The sequence below is a fragment of the Pimephales promelas genome, chromosome 19 (assembly GCF_988280905.1).
Source record: "Pimephales promelas chromosome 19, fPimPro1.hap1.1, whole genome shotgun sequence".
Taxonomy (NCBI): domain Eukaryota; kingdom Metazoa; phylum Chordata; class Actinopteri; order Cypriniformes; family Leuciscidae; genus Pimephales; species Pimephales promelas.
Genome location: NC_142787.1, coordinates 24,425,592 through 24,443,007, shown reverse-complemented (window position 1 = coordinate 24,443,007; position 17,416 = coordinate 24,425,592). Strand labels below are relative to the sequence as shown.

The 17,416-nt window shown below is 37.9% G+C and overlaps 1 protein-coding gene across 7 annotated transcripts in view; it reads left to right on the top strand.

The window, feature by feature from the left end:
- The first annotated feature begins 2,812 nt into the window (after positions 1 to 2,812).
- The window catches only part of ncam1a (neural cell adhesion molecule 1a), a 225,338-nt gene continuing 210,734 nt past the window's right edge, over positions 2,813 to 17,416 (top strand). For 2 of the 7 annotated variants that reach the window (XM_089123803.1, XM_089123804.1), the window contains exon 1: positions 2,815 to 3,268. In XM_089123803.1, the coding sequence (XP_088979929.1) occupies positions 3,217 to 3,268 (52 nt within the window). In that variant the 5' untranslated portion in view covers positions 2,815 to 3,216. Of the gene's footprint in view, positions 3,269 to 17,416 lie in introns of all 7 variants that reach the window. The other 5 variants (XM_089123802.1, XM_089123805.1, XM_089123806.1 and 2 more) reach the window with 5 other exon arrangements.

Sequence of the window (17,416 nt, the reverse complement as noted above, 5' to 3'; positions counted from 1 at the left end):
GCACAGCTCAAGCATTTTAACATTAAGCATTTATGATCATACAGGGACTTGGAGCGCATGCCACAATGGTTTAGTGCATTATTACATGTGTAATTTAGCAGTTCAGAGTAATTAGATGAGCCAGAATAAAATGCCTTGCCCCCATCTGCTCAACAGCCTGATAACTTCAGTGCTTAACTCATTTGCTTAACTATGAGTTGAAACTGAGGTATACATATGTTTTCAATAGCACTGAAATCTGTTACCAGAAACTTTCTGCACATTAACGATGTGAACAAGGATTTTTATTGGTAATGAATAAATGCTTTTTATTGACATGAATGAGAAATTAGAAGGTCTGTGATGGAAGACATGATTAGAAAATCATTTGTTGTGAGAGTACTGTTCAAGGCTAAACTTTGATTATGCTCAAGTCTATTCAGCTGGTTGGCCATTGTCCTCAAGGCCTTGTTAGCTCTGAGAGACGAGCAAAGATTGAGAGAAACAAAAGTAGGGCCATCATTCAGCCCTTCAGTTGTAGCTCTCTGCTGCTGGCTCACGTCCCCCGCAGGATGTGCCTTCAAACACCATGTGCCTTGTTTATTGAGAAAGGGACAAGTTTGAAATGACAAACAGAGGGGAACAAATCGGATCTCAGAGAAGCGCATTGGATTAATCTTTACATCTGTGTTAGAGCACAAAATAAATCGAGCAGTGACTTGACGGAGGGAGGCGCATGGATGTGCATCTGTCAGTCATCTGTCCTGAGGATAGTGAGATCAATCTCAGGATCAAGCGTGCTATTAAAAGATACTGTGAATACTCAGACAGTTTCATTTGTCTTTACACTGATATAAATAAACAGTAGGCCTATACATTGTAGCGACACTACAATTGAAAGTTTAGCTGACTGAGGCGGATTCTATCTATCTATCTATCTATCTATCTATCTATCTATCTATCTATCTATCTATCTATCTATCTATCTATCTATCTATCTATCTATCTATCTATCTATCTATCTATCTATCTATCTATCTATCTATCTATCTATCTATCTATCTATCTATCAACAAATACATATCTACTTTCCATCTATATCTACCTACATGTCTATTATATTCCTACCCATCAGTCTGTCTATCAATAAATACCCATCCATCATCCATCCATCTGATATTTCTCTAAAAATATCTTCAGATCTATCAACAAATACATATATACCTCTCCATCTATATCTATCTACCTCTCTATCTCTCTGTCTGTCCATCTGCTTACGCGTATGTTTACAGTAAATAACCCAATAACATGTTTAAAATTATCTTTTCCTTAAAGTATCCATTTATTTGACATATAATATAAAGTAAGAACCATAATATTCTGAATATGAGTTTGAATGATAAAAAAATAAATAAATAAAAGTTTATTCCTGCGATGTCAAAGCTGTATTTTTAGAAGCAATTACTCCAGTCTTTAGTGTCGCATGATCCTTTAGAAATCATCATGCTAAATTGCCTTTTCCTCACTGGGTAATGTTCTGATTCCCTGTCATTTACGTATTTAGAGGAACTGCAGGCCCTACATCATCACACTGAAGTATGAACAGTATGTTTATTTTCTTAAAATCTGCCCTTAATGAGACGTTCTGAAGTTTAAAACATAAACAAATATTTCCACTGAAGAGCTGTAAACTCAGGCTGCCGTTTTCCTCCCCATCACTCTCTGTGATGAAAGAGGTTATATGTCTGCATTTTTCTCTTTTCTCTAGCGTGCAGATGGGCAATTTAAGTTCCCTATCCTTAAAAGGCTCATTCCATATAGTGTATGTTGATCTACCATAGCAGTGTGTGGAAGAATTTGCAATGCTTTCACCTCGCTGGGTAGAATTCTGATTGAAAACGGAGATGGAGGAGCCCTATTCTCTCTAACCTCTGACAGTTCATGGAATGCAGTTTCACACTCGGCTACAAATTACTGAGATAAGTCCGAAACAATGCTCTCCCCATGCAACTCCTGTCTTATCTGTAGGGAGTTATTGTTATTGACCTTTTTCATGGGACAACATCAGGACATTGGCAAATCACAAAGCATCTTTACTTTCACCTCTGTCACCAAAAAGAGATCTGAATCCAACAATAAGAACACTGAATCTTTTTTTCCTTCAGGCTCTATTTACTCTATTTACTTAATAAAAAATAAATAAATCGAAGTCAAATGATGCTAAATATATATAAAAAAAGAAAAATAAATGTTATACTTGTGGTTGAGTTAATCAGTTAGCCAAGTTAGCTTCTTTTTAATTGGTCTCATTAAATGAAACAATATCCTGTCAATTGTTTAAATACAGGCCTGTTCATTTTCTTATACTGTCCAGACTTTTTTTCATTCAATTCAATCAATTCAGATTTTTTTTTTCATCAAAATATGTTATTTTATGTTTTTACAGAAATAAGAAAGAAAGTCATACCATGGGTTTGTAACAGCATGACATTAGGACAGAATTTCCTTTTTTTTTTGTGGGGTGAACTATACTTTCACAATCAGAATTTAATAAAGTTTAAGCACCAGCTTAAAATCAGTTTGTTAAACTTCCACACAATATTTTGAACGTAGACTATTTTTTTATTATTCTCATATAAAAAAAATGCAGTATGCAGGAAATCAAAGTTAAGAGCGAAATAAAGAGTAAACAGTTAAAAATATGTTTTTTTTGTTCTTGATGCAGTTGCTTGAGGACGCTTACTGTAAAAGGTGAACATATTGTGATTAAAAATAGAAGCCTACTACCAGCAGCACACATTCGCTCATTATGTCTCATTAAATGAGTCTGGTTGAAACAAAACCCGCATTTGAATAGGTAACCATTGTCAAGTTTATAAGAATTCATAATCCAAATAACCCCTGCAGTCCATGACGAGGTTTTCCGAGCGCACCATCTGCTGTTTGTGATTTGCAGCGGCACCACAGCTAATAAAGTGCGCGCACTAGTTTATGCCTGTGTATCCAGCGCGCTTCCATACGCTCGCGCCGGCGGATGAATTCGTGTTGCGTGTGCTGCGACTCTTGTCACTCATTCGCTGTGCCGCTCGGAGCACATTCTGTGTCAACGGCTGAGGACCAATTCATGATATCACAGCAACCTGAAACAGGGACAAAGCATCGTAGTCATTTAGATAATTACTGAACCAAACTCTCCTTACAAATTCTACACGGAGCCTACCTTTGGAAGAGATTGCAATGCTTCAGATAAGGGATCTCATTTGGACACTGCTTTTCTTTGGTTATGCAGGTAAGATGCACTTGTTTCAGTTGCACTGTTAGACTGTATCCTTTCGCATCCTTGTTTCCCCCGCTGTCCCGTTGCGTTGTCCCCACAGGACATAGGCTAACAGTTAGTGCTCGTAAGGATGAAGATGCAAGGTAGTTCGCGCTGGTTCATTCTGTGATACAGCTTTATTAACTGCCTCGGTTTTATATCTAGCCGCCCGTTTCATAAAACAAACTCCGTTATCATCATCCCTGCCAAAACTGGTACAAACTGGCTCCAGTTGTGGGATGTGAAGTCTCGGAACTCTGCGTAAAAAGAATTATACTTTTAATGGGTGATTATTGGCATCTTAAGTGCGCGAAATTGTGTTGTTGTGTGGTTGGGTGGACATTATTGCGCCCTGACTCCTTCGAAATTTGTGTAGGGGAGACAAAAACAACAACAACAATAACAACAACCTGGTGTGTTGTTTAAAAATATCTCCATCAAGCCGTCTCAATAGTCGGTCAAAGTTTATCGTATGGTATTTGAATGTGTGTTTGTGTGTTTATATTCGGGATGGTCGCGGTGGTGCTGAGGCAGCTGAGAGCGCTCGTGTTAACTTGAGCGAGTTGAACATCTCACCCTTGGATGAGGATTCTTGTTATTAATGAACATTTAGCACATTATGTTATTGATTCACCCTCAACTTGTTCCAAACAAGCTTACTTTCTTCAATGGAACCATAAAGAGATGTGAGGCAGTAGCCTAACAGTCTCAGTCACTATTCAATCGTATTGTATGGAGAAAATATGTGAACGGTGAGGCTGTCAGGTCACAAAAACAATTCCCAACCTCCCCTTTTGTGTTGTAGTAAGTAAGTAGCCTAAGTCAAACTGGTTTGAAATAACATGAGGATGAGTAAATGGGTGAACTGTCCCTTTAAAGACTGAAGTTCCACTTCTCATGCATGTGTAATGAAATATCCAGGCTGTTTATAAGCAGGCCAGACAACCAATTAGAAAACCAAGTGAAAGTTTAATGAGTGCATGCATAAAGAAGAATGAAAATCTGTGAATGTTTTGAAAGCATGGATGATCATTTCCAGCCAATCAGACACTAAGACTTGGGCGGGAATGAATTATATTGTCACCCCTCCCCCTTCCCTCCTCCCCCAACCTCCTAGCTCTCTTTCTCATGGCCAAACAGAAGCTTTTCGTTGCCAAATGATTGTCATTATGCATAAATATCTGCACATATGCACAAACATTTAAAAATAATAATGTGGCAGTCATTTATCATAAAATTTGCCCATATGTTTCATCAACAACAACATTCAGTACCTACATAGTGCAGTGGTTTTGTGACAGATATGGAATATAGAATAAAGTAGCCTATAATATAATGCACAATGCAAGTCCATTATATATTTAGTCAAGTGCATGGTGAAATGGAATGGGGTTGTACAGTGGTAGCCATTACTGTGTGTGTTTATCATTTGTATGCATGATGCACAGGGATGATGTTATTTTTCAGTTGGTGGTCCTGTCCCACTGGTTGCCCTTTTGTCATGGCAGGACTTCACAAACCTCGCAGCAGGTTTGAGGTTCCTCCTAGCAGCTGTGGGACTTTGTCCTGGTGTGTTTGGCGTGTTATAGAAGGTGTCCTTAATTTGTGTGTAATTAGGGCAGGATGTTAAATAGTGCAGTTCTGTACATGGTAGTACCCTCCTTCTTTAAAAACCTCTGTCCTATTTGAAGAATGATTGCATTTATGAATTTACCATTAAAGACTATTGTGTTTTACTTTTATTTACTGTATACAGTTATAGTGTTGGGCGCATGTGTGGGTTTGAACAATGCTGTTTTGAGGTGTAACGGTACTGAACACCTGCATCTGTCATTCTTTTTTTTTCTCTCCCTCTATGCCTCTCCTTATCTTTTCATATCACTAAGGGATTATTGTAGTGTTGACTAGGGGCACATGCTGTTGGATGGTGCTGACATGTTGATGTTGACAGAGAGCTGTTTGTTTGTGCAGAATACAGATAAATATCCATAAACCCACATATAACTGTTTCTTCAGGCTGTGATTCAGCATATTAAAAGTATAAAGAGCCAAATAGGGAGTCATAAACGTCAGCCTCTGAAGTACCTCAAAAAGAAATAAATGAAGGTTGGTGAGCTTTAAAAATTGCACATGCCCCTGACCTCAAGAGGAGGGCAAAGTAGAAGATTAGTTAACACTTGAAGAAAAATAAAGAAACAATTGCAAGATGGTGAACATCTGGAACTCCTTTTTCTGTGGCAAGTTCAAAGCTAAAATGAAAGGACTGGGAGAGATTAAAATTACACTGCTCTCCACTTTCCATCTTTTGGCTGAGTTACAGTAACCATGACAAACCCTGACACTCAAGGCCTCAATGTATGCCTGCTGAATAGGAAATAATTCATTTATCACTCTTAAAAGTCTTATTAAAATTGACCAGATACTTTATTTCTATGGGTAGGGGTCCACCTCTGAACCTCTCCTCTCTGAAAAAAAGGACTCCCTCTGTATGGAGATTACAGGGTGAATTTTATAGTGGTATTGCTTTACTAAGATTAAGGCCAATGAAAACATAAGCGTCAAATCTGAGCTGAAAGGAATTGTGATCTGGTCCAAAGATTTGCCCCCATGCTGTAGGATCTCTGGATATTTTTCCATTTAAAATAATAATAATAATAATTTAATGCTTTATATACTGTTCACACTGTGACTCCTTGTTGTAAAATGTATTAATTGTATTTTGCGCAAGCTGTCTGAAATCCAATCATCCCAAATGTTCTCCACTTGTTTCCCATTTTTTGTTGTTTGATAAAGATGGGCCATCTATGCATATTAATCACTCTCTGAAAGGGGCTCAGACTGATTTGCATTGTGTAAGCTCTGAAGGCATCCTGTAGAGTGTTGGAGGGAAAAAAAGAAAGAAAAAAAAGGAGGGAAATGGGTTTGGTTTTGTCATGCTGAAAAGCCACCCTCTGATCCCGGCAGCCCATCTCTGAAAGGATTTCTCCTGATTCAAGTAGAAGGGCCTCCTAAAGTAGCAGGCTGAGAGGCAACTTCGAGGAGTGTAAACATTGTCTTATACCCCTCACGTTTAAACCAGAAACACAACTTTTTACACAAGCCTTAAATAGAGAACTAAAGTGCCCAACTGAGTGCACATGAGTAAAAACGAGCGATTTAAATCCCATATTGCAGTTCAGAGGAGCATGTGAGCACTGAGAAACTGACATTGAGATGAATGGGAACGCTAATGCATAGTTTTCTCCAATTATTATAGACTTTGCAGAAATTGAATGACTCATCTGTTATGATGAAATGCGTAGCAATGGTCATGACATAATTGAAAAGTGACTGTGTTATAATATAGACTGCTGTATTTGAATGCACCACTGTTGGTTATTTTGCATGACGCTTAATTTTTGATTGCTAGTACTTTAGTCTTGTAAAGAAAATGATATTTGTAATATATCATATCATGCATTTTGCTGAACTTTAAACATGGTCTAGCTATAGGCTTTCGTAATGGTAATAACATTCAGATGTTGCAGCCCAGAGACGTATCTAGGATTCAACTTTATTGTACCCCGCTTCAAGGAATTTAGAGTAGATTTCCAGTTAAAACCACCAAAAACAAAGTCTGCGCATACTTTGAGTTCCTTACCACACTGTGTTCAAACAAGAGCACTTTCACAAGGTTACAGTTTCCGTCTATTTGCGGTACGCAGAAAAATGATAGGATTATTTTCACAGCTTTATCCATTTAGAGTCAACACATTTAGTGAATGTCAAGATAAGATGGGGTACAATTTTTGTTCTAATGTTGTTATGCCAAATTGATGCAAAAATCAAAGCGTCAAAAGGTTGGGATATCAGAATGATGTCTGAAGGATCATGTGCTGCTAAAGACTAGAGTAACGATGCTGAAAAATCTGTTTTTCCAACACAGGAATTACATTTCAACATATATTTAAATAGAATACAGTTATTTTAAATTGTAATAACCAACCTCAAACATGAATGGTATAGATTGTGAGAATATTGTGATGTAGTGCATCATAGGGATGGGATGGTATGAAAATTTGAACATTCTGCGCCAGAATATTGCTGGCCGACAGGGTTTACACTGAGTTATTAAAATCGTGATAATCAAACATGGTTTTCATGATAATTCAATTTTGAAACGATAATACTAACCATCTGTAGCCTGGGTTTCCCCATGCGGCCTTCCCTGAGATAGGGAACCAATCACAGAACAGGGAGGGAGCAGCAAGACAATGACGATGTACATGCGACACACCAAAGCAGTTACTTTGTTTATATCTATGGATCCATCTTGGCTGTAGACGCGAAGTTACCTATTGATACAGCATTTGTGTTTACATAAATCTCCTAAAATTCTGACCCATCGTCTTCTTCTTCGTCTAATTTTCTGTCGCTCTACATACGTCATCTGGTATCATTGAACCGATTGGCTATGAGCTACGTACATGCGCATTTGATAGACATTCGTAGCACCCAATAATACGGCTCTGGGCATTCGTAAACCACTCCTCAAATACGAGAAAATGAACGTGGTTTCCAGACTACGTCTCATTCTCAATGGCACGTGGTCTGGCGTTAGCCAGGCTAAACCGTCAGTACATTTTATCGTGGTTTATCGTGAAACCGGTAATCATCCCTAGTGGATCACAATGTTTAAGTCTATCTGGATTTTATTTTTCTGTAAAAAAAAAAATACAATAAAATTATAAAATCACTCAAACCACTCACATTAATTCAAGTGTTCTTGCGATTTTGAAAACCTATTTTTAACTGATGTTAATTATTAATTGCTTGCCTGTTGAAGACCTTTTAGACCTTTTTGGTTCTGTTAGTGTAGAGCCTTTGAGTCCATTTTCAAAAATAGAACATTCTGTAAACCCTACAAGCACTGGCCTAAATATAAAAAATAATAACCTGAGAAGAGACAAAAGAGTGAGGAGGGGTTGGAGGCCAAGAGCAAATACAAAGACAGTAGCTTTGAATTATAGACATGGCTTGGAGTCCAAATAAAACAGTGTGATATGAATATTTTTAGCACTTTCCGTCTTAATTTTGATTTGAAATCTAAAAATATCCTCCTTCCCACTGTTTCCTGTCCGATTGAGCGTTTTAAGTTTGGACAAATCTGCTTGTGTCTCCCACTGCTTATCAAACGCAGTATTCCAGCTGATTCTGCCAAAGGCATGCTGATGTAATCAGATCAGACAAACCTGATTCTAATTTAATCTGCAGAGATTTTACAGCCTTCAGACGTATGCTTTACTCACAGACCACCATTCATTGCAAATGTGTATGGCATTCTAGTGGGACTGTACCCGCTCTCATTACTAATCGTTCCCGAGCTCTAAACTAAACGCATCCACATCTTTTCTCTCATAGGCATCAAAACAGTGAAAATTATGGGATAGCTCATGATAAATTCACATGGAAAAGAGCATTCTGGTCTCCTGGGCATGTTGCAAGAAAGTACCATATTTCAAGCACGAATGTTTTCTGCCAAGATGCTTTTTTTTTTTGAGAGTTGTGGTCAGTTTATTGGCAAACTTGATCCATTGCATTGTTGTGACATGCCAGTTTTCTCGAAGGGGGGTGGATCTGCGTTCTCTCAGCTGTGTTTAAAACCTCTGTGTGTTTTGACTTTTAATTTGAATGTTGTATCCATAAATCTAGTCACAGATTGCAAATGTAGTAATACATGGCCTTGACATTTGATTTGCTACTTGTATGAAATCATAGAAAGAGACTCGGGGCATTCAGAGCGTTCCACCATGCAGTAATTCATTTCCTGCCAACAGTTCCCAGTACAAAGCCATGTGGCTGTTGACATAATCAATTGCCCCCATAGTAAGCAATTCAGTTGAATATGGAGAGTCTGATGTTGCCACTGTGATTGCCTCCTCACCTTTGATTGCTTTTCCTATGCTTTCGTTGTTCTCGTCATCCGTCTTTCCATTCACCTTAATCACAGCTAGACCAAAGTGTTATACTACACTCAAGACACCCTTTTAGAAAAGTAGATAACTATACTAGTTTATATAAAATAGTAGCGCAATATATAGAAGCTGTTTAGAAGGTAATATTTACATTTGTTTAGACATGAACTGGTCCAGTAATGAAGTCCTAATGAAGATGAAAAAAATCCTACAATGTGCTTTATTTATATTTATATGATACATTTAAATTCAATATATCAATTAAATGACTCTTCATTTATAGAACTAAATCATAAATATAGCAATTAAAAGTAGTATTCAGTATACATTAGCTACATTATGGGCTCAAAACAATATGTGATTCATGTATTAAACCAGTTCATTTCTGAACGAATCAATGAATCACAATGAATCAGCGACATGAGTAAAAGGGAACTGTTCAGAAGAGATTTATACAGAACAGGACAAATACAGAAGGAGACCATTTAAAGAGACTGTATTTGCTTGCAAGTGACAAGAGCAGTGACAAATAGTGTTTTGCCACATTAGTTGTTGATAAAGTATCTTGCTACTGGCAAAACTACTTCTTTTTTTACCGTATTGTTACACTACTGAAAAATATCTATGTTTTGCTGCATTTCAGTCAGTTACGCTCCATCTCCATCAATGTAAAATGTATGGAAATTCATTGTTAGTGAAAGAAGAATGTTCAATCTAACATTATAGTTGCTGTTTTTGAAAAGATTATCGATTTTTCTTTGATCACAAGGCCACTGAGGTAACAGTCTTGATGTGTACTGCCAAACATCCCTATTAATCTTGGCCCTGGGCCAAAAACAAGCAAGGTGATTTATTTACCCATCCTTTCATTGTGTCTTCTTGTTTTGACAGGATGGAGGACTGAGGCTTGTTGATAGGCTAACTCCTGTAAAAGTCACTGTCTTTTCCTTTTCCTAAAACTTCTCTTCCTTTGACTCGGCTGGACTGTAGTGCTCTGATCAACAAAATTTAAGGATTTAAGCAACGCCAAAAAAAGAAGTGTTTGCTCTCTCGTCTCAACACAGTCATTTTTCTTACTTCCCTTGATCATGGATGTATGAAATTACATTTGCTGTGAATGGAAACATTACTGCGGATAATGAATTCGGAAAAATATGTTTTTATAGCAAGGGTTTACATTCTTGCGTGTATCCTGTGGGTTACAGTAGCTGAAGGGGCATCTGTTAGATCACTAGCACAAACCCCTTGGTTTTAACATCTGTTTAGGTTTTAAGAACAAAGGAAAGAGAAGCCAGAGATAACCGATATATGTTCTCAGTTCTGGCAGCAATGCACACCAATTCGTGAGCCAGCATTCTTAAGAAGCCAGCATTAGCCAGCCTGGTCTAGGTTTTCTTTCACTGTATTTCGTATACAAACCTGAATGACTTCTTAGGAACAAAATCAAATGAAATTCTGACATTATTGTCTTCCATTGTATGGATAAAAAATATGTATATTTTATGTTCCACAGAAGAAAGTACTGATTATTTATGTAACTATTTCTCTGCTAGGTTGCTAAATAGCCACACCCACCTTTTTTTATTTATTTATTTATTTTTTTTTATTATTTATTTCAGGCAATGGCACAAAAGTACAAGGCAGACAAAATGTTTGTTAAGTCATAAAGTGCAAAAAGAAACAAGAAACACAAAAAAACCAACAACAAAAAACAAAACAAAAACAACAAAAAAAACAACAACAAACAAACCTTTTAATCACCAAAATCCTCTGCGTAAATGTATATTATTAAATACCTTATGATACAGTTACATTACTGTTAAATATACGGTATCTTTTGTGTTGCAGTAGTTTCAAGCTCACTATGCTTTGTTGTTATGAAACATTAATCATTGATTAATAAAGATTAATCATTTAAAAGGGAAAAAGAAACATTTTATATGTAACCCCTGTACCCCGAATGGTGTTTCCAGCATGGGAGGCAGGCACCGTAACAAGGATGCTAAAGTCTACAGTCTCTAGCATCAGTCTCTTGAGGCCGGGGGAGTGAGGTTTACCAGCACAGCTCTTACTAGCTGGCCTTTGTTACATTTATGATTAATCTCGAAAATATATATCCATCTTGATTTATTAATTTATTTTGGATGGGGAAGGGAAGAATCATGACATGTCCTCTAACCATTTCTGACTTTTAAAAAACATTTTTCTATTTAGTTTTTTTTTTACATGTCAGTCTGAAAGGTCAGATTCTGAGGTTCTTGCTCTTACTTTAGGACTAACGTGATATTTCCATTTGAAAAACTTAGCACAGAAGGCTGATGGTTTTAGGGTGTATTGAACTGATTATTTTTAAACTTGGTCCAGGTGGGGAGAATCTTTGCCGATTGAAAACCATTTAGTGCAGCATCAATGGATGTGCAGCAGATTGCTGTAAAGGCTGAAGGAGGTGATTGTTGATCTCTGTAGCTAGGAGGCCTCCTCATTTGTTTGTCTGTCTCTGGCTGGGACAGATGGTGTGGAGTGGCTGCGATGTAGAGCCGTGTCAGTAGAGTAACAACTGTGAGTTTAGTGTTATTCACCTCATTTCTGAAGCATGCTGTTGAGCAGAAAGCACTGAGCAACATTCGTTTTAACCTTCCCGTGGTGCATAAACAAACAGGTGCTCGGGTTTAAAATGTATCGCCCATTCAAATTTTTGCACTTCTGCACCTGGTGTATCAGCATGCAGAAAAATGAACAAAATTTAGATTAGGGTCCAATTCTTCTATTTACTACAACTTTTGCCTCATTAAACTCCTAAAACTACTAATTAATAGTTAGTTAGGCAGTTGAGTATTAAGCCAAGTTCACACTACATGATTTTAAGCCCGATTTATGCCCGATTTGCAAATCGTTGAGTCGCCGTCAGGTCAGGGTGTTATCACGTGCAAATCGCGGGAGATTAGCGGACGATGAACGCTTGCCAATCTGTTAGTATGAAAGAGCCAACAACGCAGCGAAAACGCTCGCAGACGCGTCGCCGAGCCCAGAAAAATATCTAGCCTGCTAGATATCCAGAGCAGTCGCGCGACTCAAACTCAGTGATGTCATGAGTACAGCCAATCATAGCAACGCATGGGTTGAGGACACCAGGTAAATCTTAGTTTTTCTCTCTTTTTTTGCATTTTTCCCCTCAGAGCAGATTGTCTAGCAAACAGTGTGCAGCACTAGTTTCTGTCTGACGTCCATATTCACGTGTTGTGTTCTCTTCTTCACTGGGTATTGGCGCAATATTTATTTATTTATTGCGTGTTTTTTTCGTGACAAAACGTGGTTTGTTGACAAGATAGAATCGTTGGGTGACAGAGTTGTTGTCAACTTGTTATTTATTTGATTATTTTCAGGATTTAGACCGTACTATAGTACTGAAACAGCTCTTATTGAGTCACAAATGCTTTGCTCTTATCATCCGATTGTGGTTGTATCTCTATGCAGTGTGTTGTCAACTCGTGTAGTGAGTTACCTCCTGTTGTGGATCAATCACGTTGTGTTGTGTGGTGTGAACAGTTAACAACTTGAACACTCCAGATTTCACTGAGAGCAAGTCATGTAGTGTGAACCGCACAGTTCAGCCCGACGTTTTAAAATCATGTAGTGTGAACAAGGCATTAAGTAATATAGAATATGGTCATGCAAAATAAGGCAACACAGTATTAATACTCAGCCAATATCCTAGTAATATACATGCTAATAAGCAACTAGTTAATAGTGAGAATTGGACCCTTAAATAAAGTGTTATGATGTTTTCTTTTTGGGATGAATAAAAATGAAACAATAAGTCAATAATGACAGTTTAAGTTGCCTTGCCTTGCCTGCTACAATGCTGGTTTGAGATGGGTATATCTCTGTTTTTCGCAATCTCCACATCTAGAAGCCATGTAACCTTCATTAATCATTCTATTACAACTGCAAGTTACAACCGGAACAGCAATTAAACATCATAGAAAAATGATGGCATCCTTAGGAAGAAAGTGAAGTGAGTTGAAAGAGCTTCCGCTAGGTTGATCACACCCGCCGTAACTGGTGAGAATTCAATGTTTGGCGGGTGTGGTGGCAGATGCGGCGGCATGGCCAGCTTCCCATGGGCAGGCAGTTTTGAAGGCCTCTCATTAGAAGAGCTGCTCCTATTGTTTATGGATCCTAATGAGCATCACAGCGAGCAGCCAGGGAAACAAAGAGGGGAGGCATGGAGAACACAGACCCCGCCGTCAGAACAGAGCATGTCTACTCTTCCAGAGGAGCGAATACACAGCTTCACCCTCGCTTTTGTAAAATATGAAGGCTCCTCATGCCTCCCTAGATCTCGTCGTCTCATTACTGTTATTGGAAAAGACAGTCTCCAGACAGTATTTTTGCCCAAGATGTGGAAAAGCCTTAATTAGTTTTCTTCCTAATGTGCTTATGCACCTCGGTGATGTCCAACAGCGACTTGAAAACCGTGCCTGATATAGACAAATATAGTCAAGAGAGGCGGACACAGTTTCTGCAGTAATTCGTTTGTTTTAAAGCCAAAAAGCAAGCGCTCACATTAAGCTCAAATAAATGTTTTGTCTTTTGTACTTTTCTGGAGACAGATTTGGGGACAAGCAATGACTTATTCAGTCAGACAGAATGCAAGTAATTTGGAGAAATGACTTCTTGACAGCAATGTTTAGAGGTTTGGGTGAGATTTGTGACTTCAACTTAATTGAGAAATCAAACACTGACCAAGGCTAGGCAGTCATGCATAGTGCGCGACTGATTTATGTTATTATCAAATATTCTCCAGCCTCTAAGGGACAGTTGGTATTACACGAATTGGAGGGATAGGGAATATATTCACTAATTTCTTTTTTTAAATAATAAACAGCATTATGCATATTGTGATGATTTTAATGTACTTATATTAGGCGAATGTGACGCGAATGGTTTTTAGAGTTGAAAAATTCTATTTCAAATTGATTCAAACTATGATTCTATGATTTCTATGAAATGTACACTGAAGATGTTTCTTTCAAAACGTTTTATATATATAAAAAAACATTAGATTATTACATAAAAAATGCTTTTTCAGAGCAAATGCACAAAAAGGAAAATAAAAATAATTTTAAATGTACATTATTATATATATTTAGCTGGTCACCCTGGACAGCCTGTTGTTGTATAAGGTTTCAGTATGATTCATGATATGACCATCATTATTCTATTATTCATGACAGCTTTTCATCCATAAGCCCTTTATGGTGCCAAATGAAATTTAGCCACTAACACAATTGTTGATTTGGCCGCCTGGCTTCAATGCGTCTGGGAAATGTATCTTGTGCACGGACCAGATGACCTCATGGTCAGAACTGCCCATCTACTGTGAGATTGAAAAGCGTCTGCGTAGGTATTAGGTTTCTGGGCAACAGTGACAGCTGTGCATTTCTTTGTAATGGAGGGTATGCAGATAAAAGGCAAGTGTCCAGAGAGACTAAGGGCTCAGGGTATGGATGCAGCTGTGTTTGAACACTCAAATGACTGTTTTATCACTGAAAAGACTCTACTAGAAGTTCACTTTCCTCGTTGCATTGTTTCTAGTCTCATTTTGAAATGCGTTGTAAAGTTTTCCAGGAATAGATATTGGATTTTGAAAAGACCAATCACAAAGGTGGAGGGAAAAAATAGGTTTTCCGTTTAATGGGCTGTTTAAAATCAATTTATTGAAAATGTACATTTCACAAAACAAAAAATCATTTCCTTAGTAAGAGAGGGCAACCCAAGCATAGAGGCTATACAGAAGACCAAAAATTTATAAAAGTCCTGTAATGCAGCCAAAAATCCCAATAATATGAATCATTTCTTAAATTTCTCTCCCAATGATCCATTTATTCAAAACCCCATTCATCTGTAATGTTTTGCAATATAACATTTTTTTTTGTCAAATAATAAGTATGAGAACATTAGTGATCATGCATTATAAAGTCTATGGTAATATTATATTAGAACAGACATTTCTGTATTTTTTATTATTATCTGTAATTAGTACTGTGGTAATACTGTACATATAAGCAATGACTTATTATCACCAAATATTTTTTTATTTGTTTTTATATGTATTTGTTAAATAAATATATTTTATACATTTTATACATAATGTATTTTATACATTATACATATTTATACATTCACTATTCCCTATATTAGTCCACTAATATAGTTCACTTGAGGGAGTGAATGAAAATGAGTGAGTGAATTCAAAAGGAATTTATATTGTATGATATTACGTTGTAGCCACATTTGACCAGCGATTTGGAAAATGGACGGATGATTCAGCAGGCTCCATCTTCTGGTCCAATGCAGAGATTCATTCGACTTGCGACTCTCACAGTACATAATGGGTATTCTCTAGCCATTGAGTGTACATCGGTTGTACACTCGTGCATTGTGGGATTGAATGAGTGCCCTTGATAATGTCCACTATGGTTTCGGACACCACTACAAATTGCTGTCCCCTTTGAATAGTGTCCTAATGAAGGATATAGGGGGTGATTTTGGAGCCCTTGATTACCTGGTTCAGATCTGAACTTAGTTGGCCTCCCAGATTGTACACTCGTGATCTAATGCAAATAACAAAAAATGCATTGAAGTGAGGATAAAAATGAATATATTGGCACGGCAGCCATTATTTAGACACAACAAACCCTCGCCAGGAAACACTGCAGAGCCTCCCATGGGAAAACAACTAACGGCGTAAATTTTTTCCTGTTATTTGTTACGATTAATTGGCTAAATATATTCCTTCATATTGTCTTGCTCCAGTGTAACAGCTGGTTTGGGCAGGTTGTTTTAGTGTATGAGAAGGTCGTAGCTCTTCCATGATTGATCACTGGGCTCTTTGTCGATGCCACAGCACATTGACAGCTCACATTACATATGAAAGGACAGCATTCCCATTTCAGAGTGATAATAGATGGCTTGGAGATTAAGAATGACTGTATTGTGCACCTAAGCTTAATACTTTTTCTTTGATAACAAACTGCGTCGTTTGTCAGTAATCTGTCATTAGAGCAGTCCGGGTCTAATGGACTTGGGGAGGGTTGGACTGCAAAGCACACAGGCCTCTCACCACAAATAACCTCATTAATCGTTGACCCTCGATTTATACAGAAGCTGCCAGGGGACTTTAAAGCCTCTCTAGGAGACTCCACGGTTGTCCTTCATTCAACTGTGTCATTAGGCAAACTCCTGGTTTCTAATCGGTATCCAGTGATGCACATTATCTGTTTGCCGCTTTACTGTTTGTGTGTAGGTGTGGCTGTGTGTGAGAGTGTGGATGCTGCTGAGTAGGTGTGACTCTAGGTAACTATAGTAACCATATGGGCATGCTGGCTCCATTGACTTGTGACATCATTCTTAAAGCAGAAGACGTTGATATAAATGCCACAAAATGACATTAGTTTTTTGTTCAGCAAGGTGAGTTTGAATGACAATAAAGATCTTATATATATATATATATATACATTCACCTAAATGATTATTAGGAACACCTGTTCAATTTCTCATTAACCAATCAGTTGCTTCAATGCATTTAGGGGTGTTTTCCTGGTCAAGACAATCTCTTGAAAACCAAAATGGATGTCAGAATTGGAAAGAAAGGTGATTTAAGCAATTTTGAGCGTGCCATGGTTGTTGGTGCCAGGCAGGCCGGTCTGAGTATTTCACAATCTGCTCAGTTACTGGGATTTTCATGCACAACCAATTCTAGGGTTTACAAAGAAGGGTGTGAAAAAGGAAAAACATCCAGTATGCGGCGGTCCTCCTGTGGGCAAAAATGCCTTGTTGACGCTAGAGGTCAGAGGAGAATGGGCTACAACAGCAGAAGACCCCACCGGGTACCACTCATCTCCACTACAAAATAGGAAAAAGGAGGCTACAATTTGCAAGAGCTCACCAAAATTGGAAGTTGAAGACTGGAAAAATGTTGCCCAGTCTGGTCTGATGAGTCTCGATTTCTGTTGAGACATTCAGTCAGAATTTGGCGTAAACAGAATGAGAACATGGATCCATCATGTCTTGTTACCACTGTGCAGGGTGGGGGTGGTGGTGTAATGGTGTGGGGGATGTTTTCTTGGCTCACTTTAGGTCTTTTCTTGCCAACATTTCTAAA